The sequence below is a fragment of the Ochotona curzoniae genome, unplaced genomic scaffold, assembly GCF_017591425.1.
Source record: "Ochotona curzoniae isolate NIBS_2020 unplaced genomic scaffold, NIBS_Ocur_1.0 scaffold_4937, whole genome shotgun sequence".
Taxonomy (NCBI): Eukaryota; Metazoa; Chordata; class Mammalia; order Lagomorpha; family Ochotonidae; genus Ochotona; species Ochotona curzoniae.
Genome location: NW_024467126.1, coordinates 2,873,919 through 2,893,473, shown reverse-complemented (window position 1 = coordinate 2,893,473; position 19,555 = coordinate 2,873,919). Strand labels below are relative to the sequence as shown.

Sequence of the window (19,555 nt, the reverse complement as noted above, 5' to 3'; positions counted from 1 at the left end):
ACGGAGTCACAGGCCCGCGGCACGGGTGGGTCGGGGCAGCGGAACAGCCTGGGAGGAGGGGAGCCCTGGGGCGCAGGGGAGGGGGCTGTTCTTGCCTTCTTTACACACCAGGCACCCAGACGCCCTGGCAGGTGGGGAGACGGCGCCCCGGGCATGGGGGTGGTGGGGTGGGGCAGGTGCAAGGGCCTGGCTCCTCCTGCCTCCCCTGCTCTGGCTCGTAGGCTGGGGTGGGGTGTCCTCAGGGAGGCCAGAGCGAGGCCAGGTATGGGCTGGGCAGAGGTAAGAGAGGCCTGTGCTCCGGGGTTTCCGCTGGCATCAGGGCCAGCTCCGGGTGAGGCCCGGCCCTGGAGCAGAGGAAGTGCTCGGCTGCCACCTCTCCTGCCTGCTGGCTCCAGCGTGTGCACACAGGCAGGATGGGGGGGGGACGGTCCTAGAGATCTGGGGCTCCTGAGCCTACAGCACCAGCACCCTGGCCCTGTCAGCTGGTGTCCATGGTGGGTACTGGGCAGGATCTTGCAGGCACACAAGAACACTGTGTAAGTCTCAGGGAACATCTACCTGGGTGACCTGAAGAGACCAACCGTGCCAGGCAAGGGAAAGGCACCCAGCCCCTCTCCTCCAGGGCCCGTGCCCCTGGATGGTTCCAAGGGAATCTGGCTGAAGCTGGCCACTGGCTTCCCATCCTGGCTCTCCCACTCCCAGGACGCAGGAATCTGTCTCAAGGGGTTCGGTGTGCTCCTGTACAAACAAGGCCGAGCTGGCTCCTGCCACCCAGAGCCTCGGGAAGTTACAGGAAGGCCCGTTGTCAGCCTGCAATGCACTGGAGCAGTGTTCACAGCTCACATTAGGTCTGGCCACGCCCGGTGCCGTGGCCCCTCATGGCTCCTCTCTGCAGTGTCCCTGTCCCTGACGTCAGGCATGCCAGAGGGACCGACTGGGAAAGGTCCCTGTTCACCTCTCTGAGCCCTCTGCCGGGAGGAGACCACTATCCTGCAGTTATGGGGACATGGTATCCTTGGGACCCCATGGCTGTCTTTCCTGGGTCAGGCAGCAAACTGTGGATAGGTGGCAAGCACAGTGTGGGGCATTTACCAGCCCTGGAGCCAACACTGTCTGCCCCAGCCATGGCTCTTGGGGCCTTGAGAGCCTGGAAGGTCAGAGAGCCAGCCAGCTGGCAAACCAGCCTTCCCCTCAGTGCCCACAGCGCAGGAGGAAGCAGGCAGAGAGGGGACAGGCTGGTCCCGGGCCACGCTGGTCACCTGGAACTGGGCAGCAGGCTCCTATGTGGCCTCAGCCAGCTCCTGGCGGCCCTGTGGGCCAAGCCGGTGCTGTTCTTGTGGTCTGCCCTAACGGCGCACCCCTTCAGGGCTGTTGTCCTATTCCTAACTCTGGACACACTTGCTACCACCTACAGCTGGGCTTGGTCAGAGTGAGTGGCCAAGACTGCCAAGTTTTTTTTTTTTTTTTTAACTTAAAAAATATATGTTTACTTGAAAGCCAGACTTGCAGAGAGGAGAAAGAGAAATCTTCCAGTCTTCCATCCACTGATTCACTCCCCAAAGGCCACAGTGCCCAGGGCTGGGCCAGGCTGAAACCAGGAGACTCGGGGGTTCCCACTTGGGCCATCCTCCACTGCTTTTCCCAGGCACATTAGCAGGGAGCTCTATGGGAAGTGGAGCTGCTGGGACACCCACAGGCATCCACACCGGATGCTAGCGTCATGGATGGTGACTGAACCCCAAGACTGTGGAAGCCTTCTTGAAGTCAGGGTGTTCTTGTCCTTCCTGTTCCCTGCAGTGTGGGCTGCTGAGCGTACCAGCACAGTGCACAGGTGCCAACAGGGCACTCTCTCCCCTTCCCCGGGCTATGCACCTGGGCCTGGGACCCACACAGCCCCTGGCCTCTGCCCTTCCCCCGGAGTGCTGGGTTCCTGAGCTGGGAATCGGAAGACGGCACCTGTCCTACCCCATGGCACGGAAGCCCTATTTGGCCACCCCTGCTCTGCCCCGCCCTTCTCCCACAGTTCCAGCAGCCCCCTCCCATGGAGCCTTGGCAGAGCCCTGGCAGTCTGGACTGCAGCCCCCACCCCACCCCAGCTGGCAGCTCCTGGCCTGCTGCCGTCTTTGCCCAGACATGGCAGAGGGCATGGGCGGCTTGGGGAAGGCGTGGACTCTCCCTTTGGCAGTGTGAAAAGGGGGAAGGGAAAAGCTGGCCCCTACCTGGGGAGGGGGGGTGAGGGAAACAGGTCCAGACAAGAGCGCAGGGTGAACAAGCCCTCCCTGGCTGGTGGGGTCCCTCCCTCAGCATCCGAGGCAGAGCAGGGGGGCCAGAGCTGCTGTGTCCAAGACAAGTGTCCCTGCATCCACGGGGCCCTCGGTTCCCCCAGAGTCACACTTCCTGGCCTGGGGAGGCAGTGTTGAGGCCCCCTCCTCCCTTGCCCAGCCTCTCGCCCCCCCTTGCTCGCTCCCAGGCTCCTAACTCTTTGTGTCTCCTTTCCTCTGGTCCCTCTTCCCACCACCCCCAGCCTTCCCGGACTCCCCCTCCCTCCTCCCCGGCGGCCCTTCCTCCGCTCAGCTTTGGGGCTGCTTTCTCCCTGACTCAGCAAGGTGCTTTATAAGGTGCTGAGGGGCTCAGCCAAATCCAAACCACATTGTCTGCGCAGGCACGGGCTCTCGGCGAGGAGCCGACCTGGGGCTGCTCCCCTCTGCCGGGGCGCCTCCTTGCTCCATTCCGGCCTCTGTGCCAGGCACCCAGGGGCATCTGCCGCCGTGACCCTGGCATGGGCAGAAAAGGCGGTTGGGCTCCCCAGCCAAGAATGTCATTGGAACTCCAGAGTCTTGGCTGGTGGGGGGTGGGGAGGAGGTGGGGGTTGGGAGGCCCCTCCAACTTGCTACCGATGCCTCAGTAAGCCCCGCGACCCCCACTCCTGCCGGGTTCTCCATCCCCCAGCTCTTTTCCTCCTAGTTTGGGGGGGGGGGCGGAAGAGAAAGGAAGGAAGAAAGGAGAGAGAGAGAAAAAAAAAACCCAACCCAACAACAAAGTCTGTCCCACTCCAGTGAGGTAATTGAAAACAAACTTCTTCCCCACCCCCCCACCCCCCCACCTCAGCTCTCGCGGTGCAGAAAAGGGAAAAGCTGCCCAGGGAGCCGAGCCCCGGCCATGACTGACCGACCCTCGGGCGGCGGGAGCTGGGGCGCTGCTGGCAGGGTGCCCTGGTCCTGGGGTGCAGGGAGGCCATCACCTTCCAGGTTGGGCCCACCACCCGCCCCTCCTGCTCTGGAGGGCTGCACACACAACACAAAGCCGCTGACTGCCACGGAGCCCCCAGGCGGCCCAGCTCCCACGCTTCGGGAAGCGAGGGGCTGCGCCCCCAGGAGCCCCACAGGACAGCTGCCTCCGTGCGCATCTCCCTGGCAGAAGGTGAGGAGAGCTGTTTAGTCCCCCTGGGCAACCCGCCCATCCCAGCAGCCCCAGCCCAGGCCTAAGGGCAGGAACGACAGAGCGCGAGTGCTCCACGGCCATACCAACAGCCCCAAGCCCCAAAAGACAGAGGGTGCCAAATGTCCTCGGGGGACGAGCACGCGCTGCCCAAGTAGGGCCCTCGGTCTGTCCGGAGCCCGGAGTCGGAGCGTTCCCCGGCTGAGTCACCCACAGCCTCTGGTGTTGAAACTGGTCCGGTGCCGCCTGCTGATTAATGAATTACAAGTCCCCCACCCCTCGCACTCGGCCTGGTCACTGGGAGGAATGGAGGACCTTGTGAACTTGAGGGGGCGCTGGGCAGTGGGCCCTGCCTTGGCTCCTGCCCCACCCGGGGGAGGGGGGCACTGTCTGCCGGTCAGTCACCTGTCGGGGCGCCGCGCCTCCTGGGGCTCGCAGCCCGTTGGAAATGGGACAGGCAGCGGCGGGACAATAGGCAAAGGGGGCGGTCAGCGCAGACAAAGGGCAGCAGGAAAAAAGCCATCACTTGCTCCGAGGCCAGTTCGCTGGCATTTGGGAGAATGTGTCACTGCATTTACTCAAGGGGGAGGGGGAAGGTCAGGGATGAGGAGCAGAGGTAGTCTGGCGGCAGGGACCCCCGCAGCCGGCCGGGGCAGCAGGAAGCCCACCCCAGGCCACGCACGGCCCCGGGCCGCGGGGAGGGGGGGCCGTGCAGGGACCGGCGCCCGCCCCGCCCCCGGGAGGCCCGGGTGGTACCCCGGCAGCCTCGCATCACCTCACCCCCCCCTCGGTGCTGTGGGAGGGAGGCGAGCCCCAGAAGCCCTCCCTTCCCTCCTCCCCCCCCGCCTCCCCCACCCCGGGGAGGGCCGCTACAATTTGTGGTTACAGCTTTACACGTCAGAAAAAAAAAAAAAGTTTGCAGAATGTCCCACACCGAAAAAAAAAATCCGAAACCGAGTGAAAAAAACCTGCGAGTGGGCCTGGCGGATGGGATTATTCCAGCCTCGCCGGAGCCGCGGCTCGCCCTCCCGCTCCGCCAGCCTCCGGGAGAGCAGCCGCGCCCGCCGGCCCGGCCCCCAGCCCCATGGACCTCCGAGCAGGTAGGAAACCAGGCGTCCGAGGCCCCGGCCCCCGCCCCCGCCGAGCAGCCGCGAGATCCGGTTCCCGTCCTCCCGCCCGCCCCCGGGGAGCCCCGCGCCGGGGCCGGGCCGGGGAGCAGGGCTCGGGCCGGGGGAGGCACTGCCGGGCGCCCTCGAGAGGGGCCGGGCGGGGACGCGGCATTCCTGGGCTCCGCTCGGCAGCGCAGGAGGCGGCGGCGAGTGCGGCGGGCAGCCCGGACGGCCTGCAGACCTGGGGAGGCGGCCACCTGGAGGGGACCCCGCGGGGCGAGCGGGGCGAGCGGGGCGCGCCGGTCGCGGGGACGCGGCGCGCGGCGAGGAGGGGGCTGGGCGGGGAAGGGGGCCGAGGCCGGGCCGGCGGGCGGCGAGGGGAGGCCGACACCTCGGGCCGCGCAGCGCTCCCTCCCCGGCCCGCCGAGAGGCAGAGGCGAAGGCGGGCGGGCGGGCGGGGAGGAGGGCGGGCGAGAGGCGCGAGGAGGGCGGAGGGCAGCGCCGAGCCTGGCCGCGCCGGGCCGGGCCGGGCCGCGGGACACTGGGCTGCACGTTGCGCGGCCGGAGCCCCGCGTGCTGTCCGGGGCCGGGGCGCCGGCGGCAGGTAGGGGCCGGGCGGCGGCCGTGAGCCCCCGGCCCGCGGGGGCCTGGGAGTGATTACCGCGGGGAGTGGGGTGGGGGCGGGCGCAGCCCGGCCGGACCCGGCAGGAAAAAAGTCCGTCACCGGCCGGCGGAGCGGCGGCGGCGGCAGGAGAGCCGCTCGGCCCCGCGCTCCGCGGCAGGGAGGCGGGCAGGGCAGGGAGTCGTTGCGCGGGAAAGGGCAGCGCCGGGCCGAGCCCCGGAGCCCCGCGCCCCGGACCCGCCCCCGCCTCCGCCGCCGGGAAGGGAGCGACCGGGAGGGAGCGGGCGGGGGGCGGGGCCGGGGGCGCCGGGGCCACACAGGGGGAAGGCGCCGGCGGCGGGAGGTCACCGGCGAGGAGGGCGGGCGGGCGGCCACTGCCGCCGCCCAGTCCGGCGAAACAAACCCGAGTCCCCCCTGGCTGCGCCCGAGTCGCCTCGCCTCTGCTCTCCCCACTTTCCTTAGCTGCTCCACCCGCCCCGGGAGCCTTCCCCGAGGGCGACCCCTGCTTCCTCCCGGGCCGGCCTGGCCCTCGGCCTTCGGGTGGGAAGGGGCTGCCAGCAGAGGAGGAGGGAAGCCTGGCCGGTGCTGGCCCAGGCGGAGCTCCGGTCTGGGCTGCGGCTGGGGGTTGCGGGACACACCTCTCCGGATGGGGTGGGCACACAGCCCAGGGACATCACGGGGTTCGCTGGCCCCAGCACACGCTGGTGCCCCCCCGGACACAGGGACTTAAACAAGCCTTGCGCTCGGAGATCAGAGGGGCTGCCCCCACCTCCCGCCCCTCCGGGCTCGATAAACTCGTCCCGTGCCGCGCGCTGCTGCAGCTGGGGAACAGGCAGGCAGAAGAGGCAGCAGCTTGGTCAGCCTGCCCTCCCCACACTCGGTCCCCGCGCGCAGCCACTTCACATTCCTTGGGCGCAGGTGGCTCTCCCACCTGCCGGCCGCTCCGCCCCTCCCGCCCTGTGTCACACACTCAGACACCAGCACTCACCCACACACTGGCCTGGGCAGTTCCCCGCTCCTCTGCCCCTGCCTCCGGCTTTCAGCTGGCTGCCCCCCCACAGCACACCCAGGGCCCTCTTGCGGCACAATCGAGAACCCACTCTGCTCCCTCGGTTGGAAAGCCGGTCACAGCTTCCCAGGGTAGGGCTGGCCCGCCCTCCGCGACCTGCCCTGGCCCTCGTTCTCTCACTTGGGCTTGGCTGTCGGAGGAGATGCTGCAGCCGACAGCCCAGCTGAGCCGGGGCCTTAGGCATCTCTGCTGGGGAGGGACTTTAGCCTGCAGCCTCCTCAGGCAAGCCCTGTCACCAGATGGGTTGACAGGGAAGCTGGGTCTGCTGCCTTCCAGACCGTGTGTCCTCACTTCTCTGCGGCCTAGGGAAAGGAGAGGAGGGAGGGGTGGGGGCTGACCACGAGGCAGGGCAGGGGGAGCGCTGAGGAGGCAGGGCAGGAGGTACCCCTGGCGTTTCCTGTACACCCAGGGCTGGGATCCCACCTCCCCCAAGCCTCTCCAGTCCTCCCAGTTCCCACAGCAGAGACCACCCCCCATGATCCCCACCCTCAGATGCTGGTGCCAGTATAGCTTGAGGACGCACGGCCTTTGCTGAGGCTCCCATATGGGCCCAGCCCGCGGTCCCTGTGCCCCACCTCCAGAGCCCCCAGGCCCAGTGTAGTCAGTGACCACCTTGTTCCACCCAAGCCCAGCACCTTGGACACCCCTGCCCTGTGCCCACGTGAGGTCAGCTTGGTGTTAAAGAGGCCTGGACAAAGGGCAGCCAGCTAACTTAGGACATGTCAAGGGGGTGCCTGCCCGTGCAGCCGTGTCAGGGTGGCCCTGCGCCCGCATAGGCCGAGACTGTGTGTGTGTGTGTGTGTGTTCACGAGGGGGGCCTCGGTTCCCAGGGCCCAGGGATCTGGATGGAATTAGAGCCTGGCCCGGGTGGGGGCCAGGATGGGGGGTGGGGGGCTGCAGCAGGAAACGTGAGCTGCGCTCATTAGCTCCTCACGTGCTCTGCCGGATTTATAAACACAAGGAGACCATGGATGTAAACAGTCAATGGAGCCGGGCGGGGGGCTGGGCCTGGGCCAGGGCTGGGGGAGGGGCCCACGTGGGTCCACCTGCACGCCCGAGCCTGGGCAGGAGGCTGGACCAGGCCCCACGGAGCCCACAGTGCACTCCCTGGACGCTCACCCCCAATCACAGGTGTTCCCTGTGGGGGCAGCTTTGCCTGTGGTGCCCTAAGACATGGGCATGCTTTGCCCAGAGTGGCAGCTACCACAGCCCTATCCTGGGGTGTCACTTTCTCCTCTCCCTGGGGATTCCACAGCTTCCTTCCTCCTTTGGGGTTCTCCAGGGCCTGCCCCCTCCCCCGCCACCCCACTACGCGGCCTGCAGTGACACAGTTACCTCAGAACTGAAATATTCCTGGAAACACCGGCCTCTCTCTCGTCTGGTTAATTTCATGAGCCGTTTTTTCTGCCCAGATGACTTAGCTCGTGTTTATCCAAAGGCTTCTCCCTCTGCTGTCCCGGTGCGGGGAGCTGGTCTCCCCAAGGGTGTCCTGCAGCGCCCAGGAGGGGCAGCGGGGAGCACAGCTCGGCCAAGCTGGGGTCCTGGCCCCACTTACCAGCTCCGGTGTTAGCTAGGATGCCCCACCAGGCCCCTGAACCAGCAGGGCCACACTGGCTGCTGTTGCCCCTCCTAAACCGATTGCCAGTGTTCAAAGCTCCCAGGGTCCCAGGGGCTTGAGGAGCCTAGGGGTGATGGGTCAGAACCCCAGCTGAGGGGTGCAGGGCCTGGGACAGCCCCTCAAGAGCTGGCGACAGGGGGGAGGGGAGAGAGGTGGGGGACAGGGGTAAGGAGCTGCAGCAGGGAACTGAGCGCAGCCCATTGCTGGGACAGCAGAGTCCCTGCTCTGCCCTGTCCCCCAGCCTCGAGGCCAATACCTTCTTCCCATAAACAGGAGACCTGTGACCGCTGGGTACATGCTGAACAAGCAGCACTTGAGGGCTAAGACTGGCCGTGAGATGTCTGCTGCCCACTGAGCCCTCGGGGCCCCTGGTGCAGAGCAAGGCCCGTGCCCAGCCCTGCCTCACTGTTAGCTTGTGCTTCGCTCTGACATCAGCCGGCTGCCCCTCCATAACCCGTTTCTTTCCATCGAAACCTACAGGATAACCCAGAGGAATAGGGCCACTCCTGACTCCACACCTCTCCAAGCTGAACTCCCGAACCAACCAACCCTGCGCCCCCCCCCCCCACAGCGACACCCACAAACTCACAGACCGTAGCCCCAGCACACCCCCTGCCAGCCCACACCTAACCACATCCCTCGGCTGGACTCAAACCTCAACCACACTTAATCGACCAGATCCCAAGTCTAAACTAATCCCAAACTTTAAAAGTAACCCAGTCCTTAAGCCCAGCTTAGCCAAACGCCAATCATGTCCTTCCCCACCCTGACCCGTGAGGCAGGGAATCCTGACTTGGAATTGCACTGAAAACCTGGAAGACGGTGTTTCCCAACCATCAGTGTCAGAAACGGCCACCTGCTCAGACTGGGCGGGTGGGGCCATTCTCTCCTTCCTGCGTCCACGTCACGCCCCCAGTGGCACACTGACCGGAAGGCCTCACAGAGATGAAGCCGCTAACACTCGGCCAGGACCCCGGCGCTGCCCACCGAGCCAGACAGAGCCAATGCCGACCCGCCTTCATCCAACACACCCCACGGGGCCCACGCCCACCAGGACAACCCACTGCTGGCTCCAGCCGCCAGCCTGCATCCTTGTCACCCCCCTGCAGCCTCTCCCTAGCACCCCTAGCTCCGGGCTGCTACTGGCAGCATGCCAGCTCCGCTGCAGGCTGACTCTCACCCATGGGGGCGGAGGGAGGGCCGAGGGACGGCTGGTGTCCAGCTGGAAGCCCAGCTCACTGACGGCCCTGGGCCTGGCCCGCTGCTCTGTGTACACACACATTCATGTTGGCACACATAGAGTGACAAACGTGCCAGACGCTCAGTGGACACCGATACACGTGCCATTATCTACTGACAGACACGCACCGGTGCCAGATCCTGTCCTCAGACAGACATGCCTACACACACACGCTCACGTCCTCCCGCTCTCTGGCCAGGAGCGTTTCCCCTCCTCCACACCCTCTTCCTCCCATCTGGTGTCCCACCCTCACCCCCCCCCTTCCCAGCCCAAGGTGGGGACAGACACCTGAGGGCCTGCCAGCTGCTTCCCCACTCCGGCCTGAGCCCGCCTCATGTGCTTTGCCTGTCTGTCCACAGGGGACTCGTGGGGGATGCTGGCTTGCCTGTGTACTGTGCTCTGGCACCTTCCTGCGGTGCCAGCTCTCAATCGCACAGGGGACCCAGGGCCTGGGCCCTCCATCCAGAAGACCTACGACCTCACCCGCTACCTGGAGCACCAACTCCGCAGCTTGGCTGGGACCTACGTGAGTACCCTGCTTGGAAGTCAGGGTGCCGGGCAGTGAGCAGAGGGGTTGGGGGGAGGACAGAGATGTGGAGGGTATAGTGGGCTTGGTGGGGGCTGGTGCTTGAGCTCCAAGCAGCCTTCCTGCTGGCGTGTCTCCTGCCCTCCCCTAGGAGGTGCCCCCTCCCCATCTCTGGCCTCAGGACTAGGCATGTGGGCAGGACTTGCACCCGCCTTGGCCCACTGCCCCACTGGCTGCCAGCCCGGGCACCCGCCTCCCCCTGGGGGCTGGGGAAGTCTCTTCTGTTTACATGGTGTTGTGGTGTCTCTTGCCCGGGTGGGGCTGGGTGGGGATGGAGGGGCCCCACCTCCCATGCCTGTGTTCCAGCTCGCCTCTGCCCCCAGACCTGGGGCCCTGCTGCGTGGTCCCATGGGCCTCCCCCTGCCTCTCCCATCCTAACTGGGCCTCCTAGAGGGGTCGGGGGAAGGGGCTGCAGGGTGCGGGGCGGTTGTGCCGTAAGGATTTGGGGGCAGTCCAGAGGTGTTCAGGGAGCCCAGGAGGGAAGGAGGGAGGGTCGGAGGAGCTGAGGACCATGGGGAACAGGCCCTTCTTCCCGTGTTCCTCTCCCACATCCCAGACCCTACTCTGGAGCCAGGGAAGGAAGAGGGAGGAGGTGGCGGGGGAGCTGGCTCCAGCCCCGGGATACACCGAGGAAATTAGTTTGTCTCTGTGCTTGTCAGCGTGTGAACCTCCCCCTGGGCCCTTGCCTCTCCCAGGCCTCGCCTCTCCACTTGCTCTCCCATCGCATTGCTCCCAGCCCTCTCCCTGGGCCCCGGGGCTCCCCGGAGGGCTGCCAAGAGCCTGGACTTCTTCCCTGTCCCACAGCCCTTGACCCCTTGCTGCTGGCCTTCCAAGACTGCCTCAGTTTCTTCCCTCTATAGCCAGATCCTTCTCTAGGGCTGTGAGCAGGACCCTCCTCCCCTCCCCCTCTGCCACCCATGGCCCACTCAGCCACTTGTGGCCCCCCTCTGCCAGTTGTGCCCCACTCTGCCACCCGTGGCCCACTCTGCCTGCTTTTCTGCCCTAGCTCCTCTATGCAGAAAACCTTTGCTTCACTCACTTGCTACCTCCTGGAGTTCCCGACCCTTCTTGCCTGGCTTTCCCTGCCAAATTTCCTGAAGGAGTGGTCTACACCCTCTGCTTCCTCTCCACCCACTCACTGCTTAACCCCCTGCGAGCTGGCTCCTAGGCGGGCCTGTTGTGTTCCCTCCCCAGCTGGTCAGCTGGCTAGTCGGCTGGCAGGCATCTCTGTCCTGCAGGCCCAGGCCCATGGCACTCCTAAGCTCGGTCTCCATGTTGTTTTGCAGCCATGCTGCTGACCAGGCTTCTGCATCTGCCCCCTGGCCGCTGCGCTCTCCTGGGTCACCTCCTGGCTCTTTGGGCTCCTCTTCCTCTCTGCTCTGCCTGCTGCCCACTGGCCAACGGGCATGCATGAGCAGGCCAGTGCTCTCTGCGGTCTCTCTACACTTCTCTGTGTCTCAGGAGGGGAGCTCAGCATTGCCACTGCTTCAGCTGTCACCTCTGTGCAAACCGCAGCCCTGGTGGAGAAGCCTGGGGAGCCCAGGTTCGGGGAGACTGGGACTGCTTGGGGGCTGGCTGGCCTGCCCCCTCCTTCCCCATCGCCCTCTCCTTTTCACAGCTGAACTACCTGGGGCCCCCTTTCAACGAGCCTGACTTCAACCCCCCTCGGCTGGGGGCAGAGACGCTGCCCAGGGCCACCGTCAACCTGGAAGTGTGGCGAAGCCTCAATGACAAACTGCGGCTGACCCAGAACTACGAGGCCTACAGCCACCTCCTGTGTTACCTGCGGGGCCTCAACCGCCAGGCCACCACGGCTGAGCTGCGGCGCAGCCTCGCCCACTTCTGCACCAGCCTCCAGGGCCTGCTGGGCAGCATTGCAGGTGTCATGGCAGCCTTGGGCTACCCTCTGCCCCAGCCCCTGCCTGGGACCGAGCCCACCTGGGCCCCTGGCCCTGCCCACAGTGACTTCCTCCAGAAGATGGACGACTTCTGGCTGCTGAAGGAGCTGCAGACCTGGCTGTGGCGCTCGGCCAAGGACTTCAACCGGCTCAAGAAGAAGGTGCAGCCTGTGGCGGCTGCAGTCACGCTGCACCTGGAGGCCCGTGGCTTCTGACCCCTGACTTTAACCACCTCCTCTCCATCCCCTCCAGAGTAGGGGGAGCCCTGTGTGCCCATGCTCCTGAGTCCGTGGACAGACCCACGAGCCTCTGGCCTTGCCCTGGTCTGGGGGAAGCTGGGATGCCCTGGGCCCCATCCCCTCCCCACTGCCCAGAGTCCTTTGGGGCTGGGGAAGAGGTGCAATAGGCCTGTTCCCACAGGAGGTCAGGCTCAAGGGATTCCAGAGGGGTTCAAGTTGGTGCCCCAGCTCTCATGGCCTCTTATCTCCAGCCTACCACTGGCCCATGCCAACCTGGCTCCTCCCGCAGGTCTTCCAGAAGCACATATGGACGGCAGGGTGGGGGATACCCTAGCATGTGCCTTCTTGGGGTGAAGCCCTTTGGCTGCCTCACTTCCTTGGGTTGCTCCCAATGGCGATACTTCACATTAGGAGACATACATGGCTGTGCATCTAACAAGAGACGGGATTCCTGGGGGAGAGGAAAGGCCGCCCTGGAGGTGGGCTGAGGGTCGGGGGCACAAGGGGATACCCAGACCCTGCCTCTGGTTCTCTTGCCAGTTTCATGGTGCCTTCCCCACCCTCGTCCAGGGTGTCTGTGGGCTGCCCAGGCTGGGGAGGGCAACGAGGGCCACGGCCACCGATTTCCTGAAAGTTTACATTGCAGTAGCATTTTGGGGCTTGGGGTGGCGGCTCCCTGAGGCCTACCCCCTAGCCCACCCACTCATGACTCTTTTAAGTTTGTTGTATTAATATTTATTTATTTGGAGATGTTATTTATTAGATTATATTTATTGCAGAATTTCTATTCTTGTATTAACAAATAAAATGCTTGCCCCAGAACGTGGCGTCCGTGCCTGGCTTTCCCCTTAGCCCTCCCTCCCAACCCAGTCAGTGTCCAGCAATGTCCAGGGTCCTTGTTGGCCCAGCCCTCCTCTGCCCTGGGTCAGGGTGGGGTATGCACGGTGTGCGCTCCACATGCACCTGCAGCAGGTCGGCCCGCTCCCACCCATGCCTCTGCTCAGGGCACCGCACCTCAGGACTGCTCTGCTGAGCTCAGGTCTGGCTCCTGCCTCGACTGTCTGCCCGGTAGCCTGCCCATCAGCCCCCTCGGGATGGGGGTGGGAGGCTCTCCCCAGCTGGCCTCTCCTTCCTGGGGGGCTTAAAAACCTGCACTTCATCTCAATCTTCTTTGCTTCCTGTTCCTTCCCCACCAACACACACGCAGACCGGGCAGGGAGGACCGTGCTGGACTGCTGGGGGACAGACTGGGTATAATTCAGGGCGACCAAGTGCCTTGTCGCCTTCCGTCCCCCATCCTGAGCGGTGCAGGTGCGTGTCTCTTTGGAGCTTCTGGGAAAGAAAGACGGAAGTGGCAAAAGTCCAGGACCTGGTCGCAGTGGCAGGGTGTGCAGCTGACTCTGGCTGGAAAATTGGAGGTTGAGGCCTTTTAAATGTGGGGCACGTGGGAAGTAGATGGGGCAACTGCTCTAAGCTAACATGCATTTTTAAAAACTTGTACATTTATTTGAAAAAGAGTTACAGAAACAGCAAAATCTCCCACCCACTGGGTCACTCCTCTGGGCCGGGAGCTCCATCCTGGTCTCTCACAGGCTGGCACAGTCTGAATCCCTGGGCTCTCCTCCACTGCCATGCCAGGTGTACTAGTAGGGAGCTGAATCAGGAGCAGAGCTGTGTTCTGATATGGGACGGTGGCATTGCTGCACCAGGGCTGTTTCTGAGCGCTCCCGGAGGTGTGCCTCATCCAGGAGGTAACACAACAGTGGCACAGAGTGACTGACGGCGGCCCGTCCCAGGGCTCGGGGGGAGAAGTCTAAGACCCAACTCAGCGTCCAACCTTCCCGAGGAGGAGGCAGCCCTCTCTCCTGCACCCCCAGGGAGGAGCCGACCGGGAGGGGCAGCCAGTGCGGGGACACAGGCAGGAAGTGTGCAGGTGTGACCAGCCCCGACTGGGGGACATGAGCCCCTCCAAGAGGCCACGTCAGAGGGCACCTGGGCCACCCCAGGCCTGAGTAGTGGCCGGTTGGGTGCGGTGCTAGAGATTGTCAAGGACAGAGGGTGGAGGACCACACAGCAAAGCACCGGGTGCCTTGCCACAAGCATTTCAAACTCTCAGGGCCATGTTTTTTATTCTGGAAGTAGAGAGCAGAGCTTGAAGAGGAATCTGACCAGCTAGTTCAGACGGCCTGGAGAAGCGGAGCTGACAGCGGGAAAGAAGCCCTTGGGGAGCCATGGGGACCCCGAGAGTCGGGGACAGATGCCAAGTGGGGAGAGAAGAGGAGAAAGGGGGCGATTGCTCCTTCTCCTGGGTCTGCTGGGGCAGAGGCGGAGCAGAGGTGGGGTGGGGGCTGCTACCGCCCAGAGGTGGCCACCACCAGCCGCATGGCCACGGGAGACCAGCACAGACCCTGAAGGCAGATGACGTCAGCGGACACACGTGGGCCAGGGGCAGCATGGGGTGAGGAGAGGGCATTTCCCAGGGTGCGGGCTGGCCAGGCAGAGATCGCAGACTATCACAGGAGGTTAGGGGTTTTAGGGTACTAGAATCCCTACTGCTGGGGAGTGTGGGGGAGCAGGGGCGGGAGGGGAGGACAGGCAGAGGGTGTGGTTGGGGCCTTACCCTAAAGGGCAACTCCTCCAGGCGGCCTGTAGGGTGTTTGTTGCTGCTGTGAGTCCACTTCGGGGTGGCCTGGCCTTGGAGTCCAGGGCCCGGGCAGCCAGAAGACCGTGACATGAGGGACATCATGTCTCCCAGTTCTCGTGTCCCCGGGAACCAAGGAGTACAGGACGGATAGAGACAGAGAGAAGGGCTTGTTCCCCATCACGTCCGGTCAGCACGTGTAGGACACAGATCCTGTTACCTTGGGGCCCAAGACGGAGAACAGCCAGAGAGGAGGGGCCGCTTTCGAGAAGGCCCATGTGGGCACAGAGACGGCCTTGAGGAGGCCTTGTCAGCTTGACACTGGCCAAGTCACCCCGGGGTGGGGTGGGCACTCATCCCAGCCGCCCTGCGCCCACCCATGGCTGCCCTTGGCCATGGCCCCTGTGCCCACCCTCTCCCCTGGCCGCCTCATGTGTAAGTGTGGGCGGGTTGGGGGGCCTCTTCCCCAGCCAAGCATGCAAGGGCTAGTGACTCAGGCCCGGCTGGGGCCCTGAAGGGCAGCTCCCAAAAGAGAATCCCCCTTCTCCTCCAGAGCCACAACTGTCCCTGCCTTTGTCCCTTCAATTCTTGAATCCCCTGACTCAGCTGGGTACCCACATTTCCCAGCAGGGGACAAAGCTCTTGGTGGAGGGTGGAGTGGGGGTCTGAAGAAGTAACTGAGAAAGCTTTGAGCCCAACTTATAGTCCTTGCCCCAGTGTCACCCTTTGGGGTCCCCCAGGCTCTTGGTCCAAGGTCACCTCTAGGGCACTCGCCAACTTGCCCCATCTCCTGGGCCAGGTTGGTGGGGGAGGGTTAATCAGGGCCTTCTTCCCAGCTGGACAAAGTCTGACACCTGGTGGCCAAGGTGAGCAATGGCTATAGGGTGCCCTTTCAAATCTCCCTGAAACTTCTGCAAGGGCTCCAATGACCAAGGTGAAAGAGGGGTGATGGGGGGGATGCCTGGCAGGAGAGAAACAGGATTAGGGGAGCCTCTTCCTCCCCCCAGTTAAGCCTTAGCCAGTTAAGCCAAGAACCTGGCCCAAGAGGAGGGAGAGGATTGGGAGTGGGGTCCTGAACTGACCCCATCCTGGTTCAGAATGAGTAGCCAGGCCCAGGGCCTGGAGCGGGGAGGCGGGCTGGACATGAACCACAAGCAAGCCCGGGGCAGCAGCAGCCCTCCCACTGTCTGACCCCAAGCCCCACTGTGAGCTGGGGGGGCGGTGATAATGGGAGGGGTTCTTGGGACCCCAGCATAGTGCTGAGCCCCATGTGAGCGAGGATGGGCCTAAGCCCCTTCCACCCTACAACAGGCAGCCTTGGGCCTCGGCTCTCAGCAAAGAGCTAGCTTCCCAGTCCAATTTGCCTATGGGGCTTCAGGAACTTAGCTCCCAGCCTGGAAGCAAGGGCCTTGAATGCTCCCAGGTTTACAGGCCACCCTGCAAGCGCCCATGTCCACTCCCCCAAAACACAAACTCAGCACCTTGGCATCAGGGCCAGCGCAAGGAACATGCCTGGGTCTCGGGCAACCTCAGAGAGTTCAGCCCCCATTACAGCCCTCTAGACTGCCCTGGAACCTGAGCTCAGAAGGCTCCGTAAGAGCAGTGGAGGGCAGAGGACATGAGGCCATCTACATAGTCCAGGAGTTTGAGGCCCGACGGTCACAGGAGGCAGACTGGGCTAAGGAGGGCAGGCCAAGGCCCAGTCCACCTGCCAGAGCCCTTTAAGGAGTCAGACGTGGGACGAGAGAAGGATGCCAGTGGGACAAGTTTGGTCCAAAATGCCAGGGCATTGCTTCCCTTGTGGTTCAGCCCTGGGCCGTGCTTGACCTTAGCTTGACCGCTCTGATCTTGCTCCTGCAGCTGAGAGGTGCCAGAGCCCAAGGGCGACCCCTTCCCTTCTTGCCCAGGTGGATGAGGCTGGCAGGGCCTGAGCCAGGCAGGGCTGGGGGCAGCCAGCAGGAGCCGCTCACACGGAGTCCACAGAGCAGGGAAGGAAGGACAGGGCTTGGGCACAGGAGAAGCTGCTGTGGCCTCCCAGCGGCACACCCCATTTCACGCTCCCTGGGCGGCGGCGAGCCCACGGCTATCATCTTTCAGGGGTGGGAGGGCCCAGGAATGAGGAGGGGTCTGCCCCACCCAGGACTTCCCGATCCCTCAGGGCGTGTGGAGGTGGATGACACATGCCAGCCTCTCACAACAGCCCAGAGCCCCTTGCTAAGGTTCCTCCACAGGGCCCCAGGCGCCACTTCCCCACAGGGGTGCTCTAGGCCCCACAGTCCCACACCTGAGGCCTCCCCTGCACCGGAAGGGTCCCTGATTCCACCACCCGCTCCTCCGCTCAGCAGGGCCCTACTCTCAGCCTGAGACACTTGAGCCAAGCCCAGTGCCAGCAGAAAGGCAGGGCTGGCCCTCCAGCCCTCTGGCTTGCCCCAGCACCTCCCTGCTCAGCCTCAAAGGGAGGTGATGGTGAGGACGCAGGGAGGAGGCCCCAGGAGATGTGGCCTGCTCCCCCTCCTCCCACGAGGTGCACCCTAGCCTGCCATGCGGCCTCCTTTGGAGTTCCCATGCAGAGCCGGGGCCCGGGGCCCAGGGCAGCGAGGCCTGCAGAGGCCGCTGGCAGCGTCCCCCTTGTGGGCCTGGAAGCGAGGACCGGATGGGCGCTCTGAGGGTGATTAGGGCCGGGCCGGGCCTGTGCCGGTTCCCAGCCTCCCACTGGCCAGCACTCGCGCCTGCTGCCAGGAAATTGGTGAGGGGGAGGCAGGCTAGGGTGAGTCAGCCGTGACAGGAGCCCAGGGGACAAAGGTCACACACGGGTGGAGAACGGGGAGACACCTCCCGCAGGAGGCCTCTGGGTGCAGTCTGACCACCCCCACCACCCGCCTGCTGCTGCCAAGGGGTCAGTCTCCACCGCACGAGGGCATCTCCTCCATGCCCCCATCGGCGGCCAGTGGGTATTTCCTAGACGTCCTGCTTGAAGGCCCCCAAATGTGCTTTCATTGCTTTAGGACGTGGGAAAAGGCCTAGGGCAGTACTGGCCCCACCCCGCACCGGCCCCAGTGTGAGGGTGCACCGTTTACAGCACGCTGCTGCAAGCCAGAGGACAGAGATGGGGTGCCCGGGCCGTGTGCGCCCCTATCGGCAGGGCGAGCAGGGCCAGGCTTCCGGTGCCCTGGAGAGCGCACAGGCCAAGGCCTGCCTCTGTGGACAGTGTGGGCAGCGGCTGGGCACAGACTGTGAGAAAAGAACCTGCGGAGCGCAAGTCCCCCGCAGGGTCTCCTGGGGCCGGCTTAGCCCCAGCTCCCCTCGGCCCTGTCCAGACCTGCCCCCTCGACGCCGGGGGGCCCAGGGCCCACAGAGGCCGGTTCCAGTTGGGCTCTGGGGAGTTACAAACCCGACACGGGGATTAATGAGGCAGAAAAGAACATTTGCCTAGGAAGGGAAAACGGGAAGTGAGAGGCCCAGGATAACGTTCGGCGGGTCCCCGGGGAGTCGGGCAGACCGGTGGGGGGCAGGGGGAGGTGGTGAAGCCGGGGCGCCCCGACACCCCCTTCCCGGCGCAGCTGCGCCAGCCGCCCCCCATTGGCCCGGCCCGGGCCCGCCCCGCCGCGGTGGCCGGCCATTGGCCGCCGTCCGGGCCCTGTCGTGTTTGTGGGGGAGGGGGCAGGCGTCATCTGGAACCGGGCGACTTCCTCTCCGCTCGTCTGGGTCGCCCGTCTGCCCGCCGCTGGCCCGTCTCTCTCCTAGCAGCTGTCCCGCGCGCCCGCTGGCCCGGCTCTCCTTCCCTGCTGTCACCTTCTCCACCCGCCTGGGTGGCCGCCATGAGCCGGAAGGGGCGCATCACCGACTCCTACCCTGCTGTGAAACGGAGGGAGGGGCCTGCCGGGCATGGCAAGGGGGAGCTGGCACACGAGCTAGGTCTCTGAGGCGCGGGGGAGGCCGGAGGACGGACTCGCAGGACTGGACGTGGGGCGGGGGCAGATGGCAGGGGAAGGGTGGCAGGCCCTGTCCTTCCGGCCGCCGCAGGCTGGCTGCCGCCTGAGGAGCAGTGTCGCTCGTTGCAGGGGAGGAGCCGCAGCCGGCCGGGGAGGAGGACGCCGCGCTGGAGCTGCTGCGGCAGTTTGACCTGGCCTGGCAGTACGGGCCCTGCACAGGTGAGCGCCACCCTACCTCCCGCTGGCGGGAGGACCGCGAGGCTCCACGCACAGTCTCAGGGTTGGGGGACTCCTCCGCCTGCCCCGCAGGGATCACCCGCCTGCAGCGTTGGCACCGAGCTGAGCAGATGGGCTTGCAGCCCCCGCCCGAGGTGCGCCGGCTGCTGAAGGCTCACCCCGGAGATCCCCGCTTCCAGTACAGGTCAGAGACGGACCGCAGGGTTCTGGGCCCAGCGGGGAGGGCTAACCGAGATGGGGGTGGGGGCAGGAGGACCCAGGGCCCAGAGCAGGGTGTGGGCAGCAGTAGGGTTGGCAAGGGCCCATTGAGGGCCTTCGGCAACTCTGGCGTGTCCCCATTTTCCACAGCCTCTGGCATCTGTACCCGCTCTGAGGCATCACCGAGTCCTGCCGCCAGCCAGCTGAGAGCCTGGCACCAGGAGCCAGGGCCCCTGTTGAGCTCCACTGCAGAGGGGGACTCTGCAGCCGGCCCGGGGCTGTCTGGCTCAGTGCCTCAGCCTCCACCCACTCTGACTGGCCCCTCAGGCCCGCACAGTGCAAGCTGAACTCCTTCTGCACAAAGTGTGATTTGTGGGGCCAAGGACCTGGCCAGGGCTCTGGCTGTCCCTTCCTGACTGGTGCAGTGGTCATTCAGGCCGGGTGAGACACAGGCAGATGGCCTGAGGCTGAGCAGGGGACCCAGGGGCAGGACTGGCTGAGGTCTTGGGGCGAGGGGCTGCACTCCTGCTGACCAATAAAAAAACAACTGCACTCCTTGAACGTGGCCCTGCTGTGGCAGGCAGCCCCAGCGCGTGAGGAAACCACCAGCACCAGGCTCTGCCTTTCCTGCAAGGAGGCCTCGGCCTTAGACTGGGAAGGAACCTGGAGCCCAAGCTGTGGTCCTCCCGGGGCTGAGGGTCCTCCCCGAGCTGGGGGCGCACAAGAAC

The 19,555-nt window shown here is 65.0% G+C and overlaps 2 protein-coding genes across 3 annotated transcripts; both read left to right on the top strand.

The window, feature by feature from the left end:
* The first annotated feature begins 4,420 nt into the window (after window positions 1-4,420).
* Window positions 4,421-12,570, top strand: CLCF1 (cardiotrophin like cytokine factor 1). Of its 2 annotated transcripts, XM_040971053.1 has the most exons (3): window positions 4,421-4,538; window positions 9,456-9,622; window positions 11,301-12,570. In XM_040971053.1, the coding sequence occupies exons 1-3, from the start codon at window positions 4,523-4,525 to the stop codon at window positions 11,793-11,795; spliced, it is 678 nt and encodes a 225-aa protein (XP_040826987.1). In that variant the 5' UTR covers window positions 4,421-4,522; the 3' UTR covers window positions 11,796-12,570. The 2 variants fall into 2 exon arrangements, with proteins under 2 accessions (XP_040826987.1, XP_040826986.1); XM_040971052.1 differs by lacking the exon at window positions 4,421-4,538 and having other exon boundaries at window positions 9,265-9,622.
* A 5,560-nt stretch (window positions 12,571-18,130) lies between these two features.
* Window positions 18,131-19,180, top strand: POLD4 (DNA polymerase delta 4, accessory subunit). The gene is made up of 4 exons (XM_040970674.1): window positions 18,131-18,375; window positions 18,522-18,611; window positions 18,702-18,813; window positions 18,978-19,180. The coding sequence occupies exons 1-4, from the start codon at window positions 18,279-18,281 to the stop codon at window positions 19,000-19,002; spliced, it is 324 nt and encodes a 107-aa protein (XP_040826608.1). The 5' UTR covers window positions 18,131-18,278; the 3' UTR covers window positions 19,003-19,180.
* The last annotated feature ends 375 nt before the right edge of the window (window positions 19,181-19,555 follow it).

Excerpts from the sequence above, each read along its gene's own strand:
- POLD4 (XM_040970674.1), top strand. The coding sequence starts at position 18,279 with ATGAGCCGGAAGGGGCGCATCACCGACTCCTACCCTGCTGTGAAACGG. Across the intron at positions 18,376-18,521 it reads GGAGCTGGCACACGAGCTAG|GGGAGGAGCCGCAGCCGGCC; the intron begins GTCTCTGAGGCG and ends CGCTCGTTGCAG. Across the intron at positions 18,612-18,701 it reads GCAGTACGGGCCCTGCACAG|GGATCACCCGCCTGCAGCGT; the intron begins GTGAGCGCCACC and ends CCTGCCCCGCAG.
- CLCF1 (XM_040971052.1), top strand. The coding sequence starts at position 9,431 with ATGTGCTTTGCCTGTCTGTCCACAGGGGACTCGTGGGGGATGCTGGCT. Across the intron at positions 9,623-11,300 it reads GCAGCTTGGCTGGGACCTAC|CTGAACTACCTGGGGCCCCC; the intron begins GTGAGTACCCTG and ends TCCTTTTCACAG.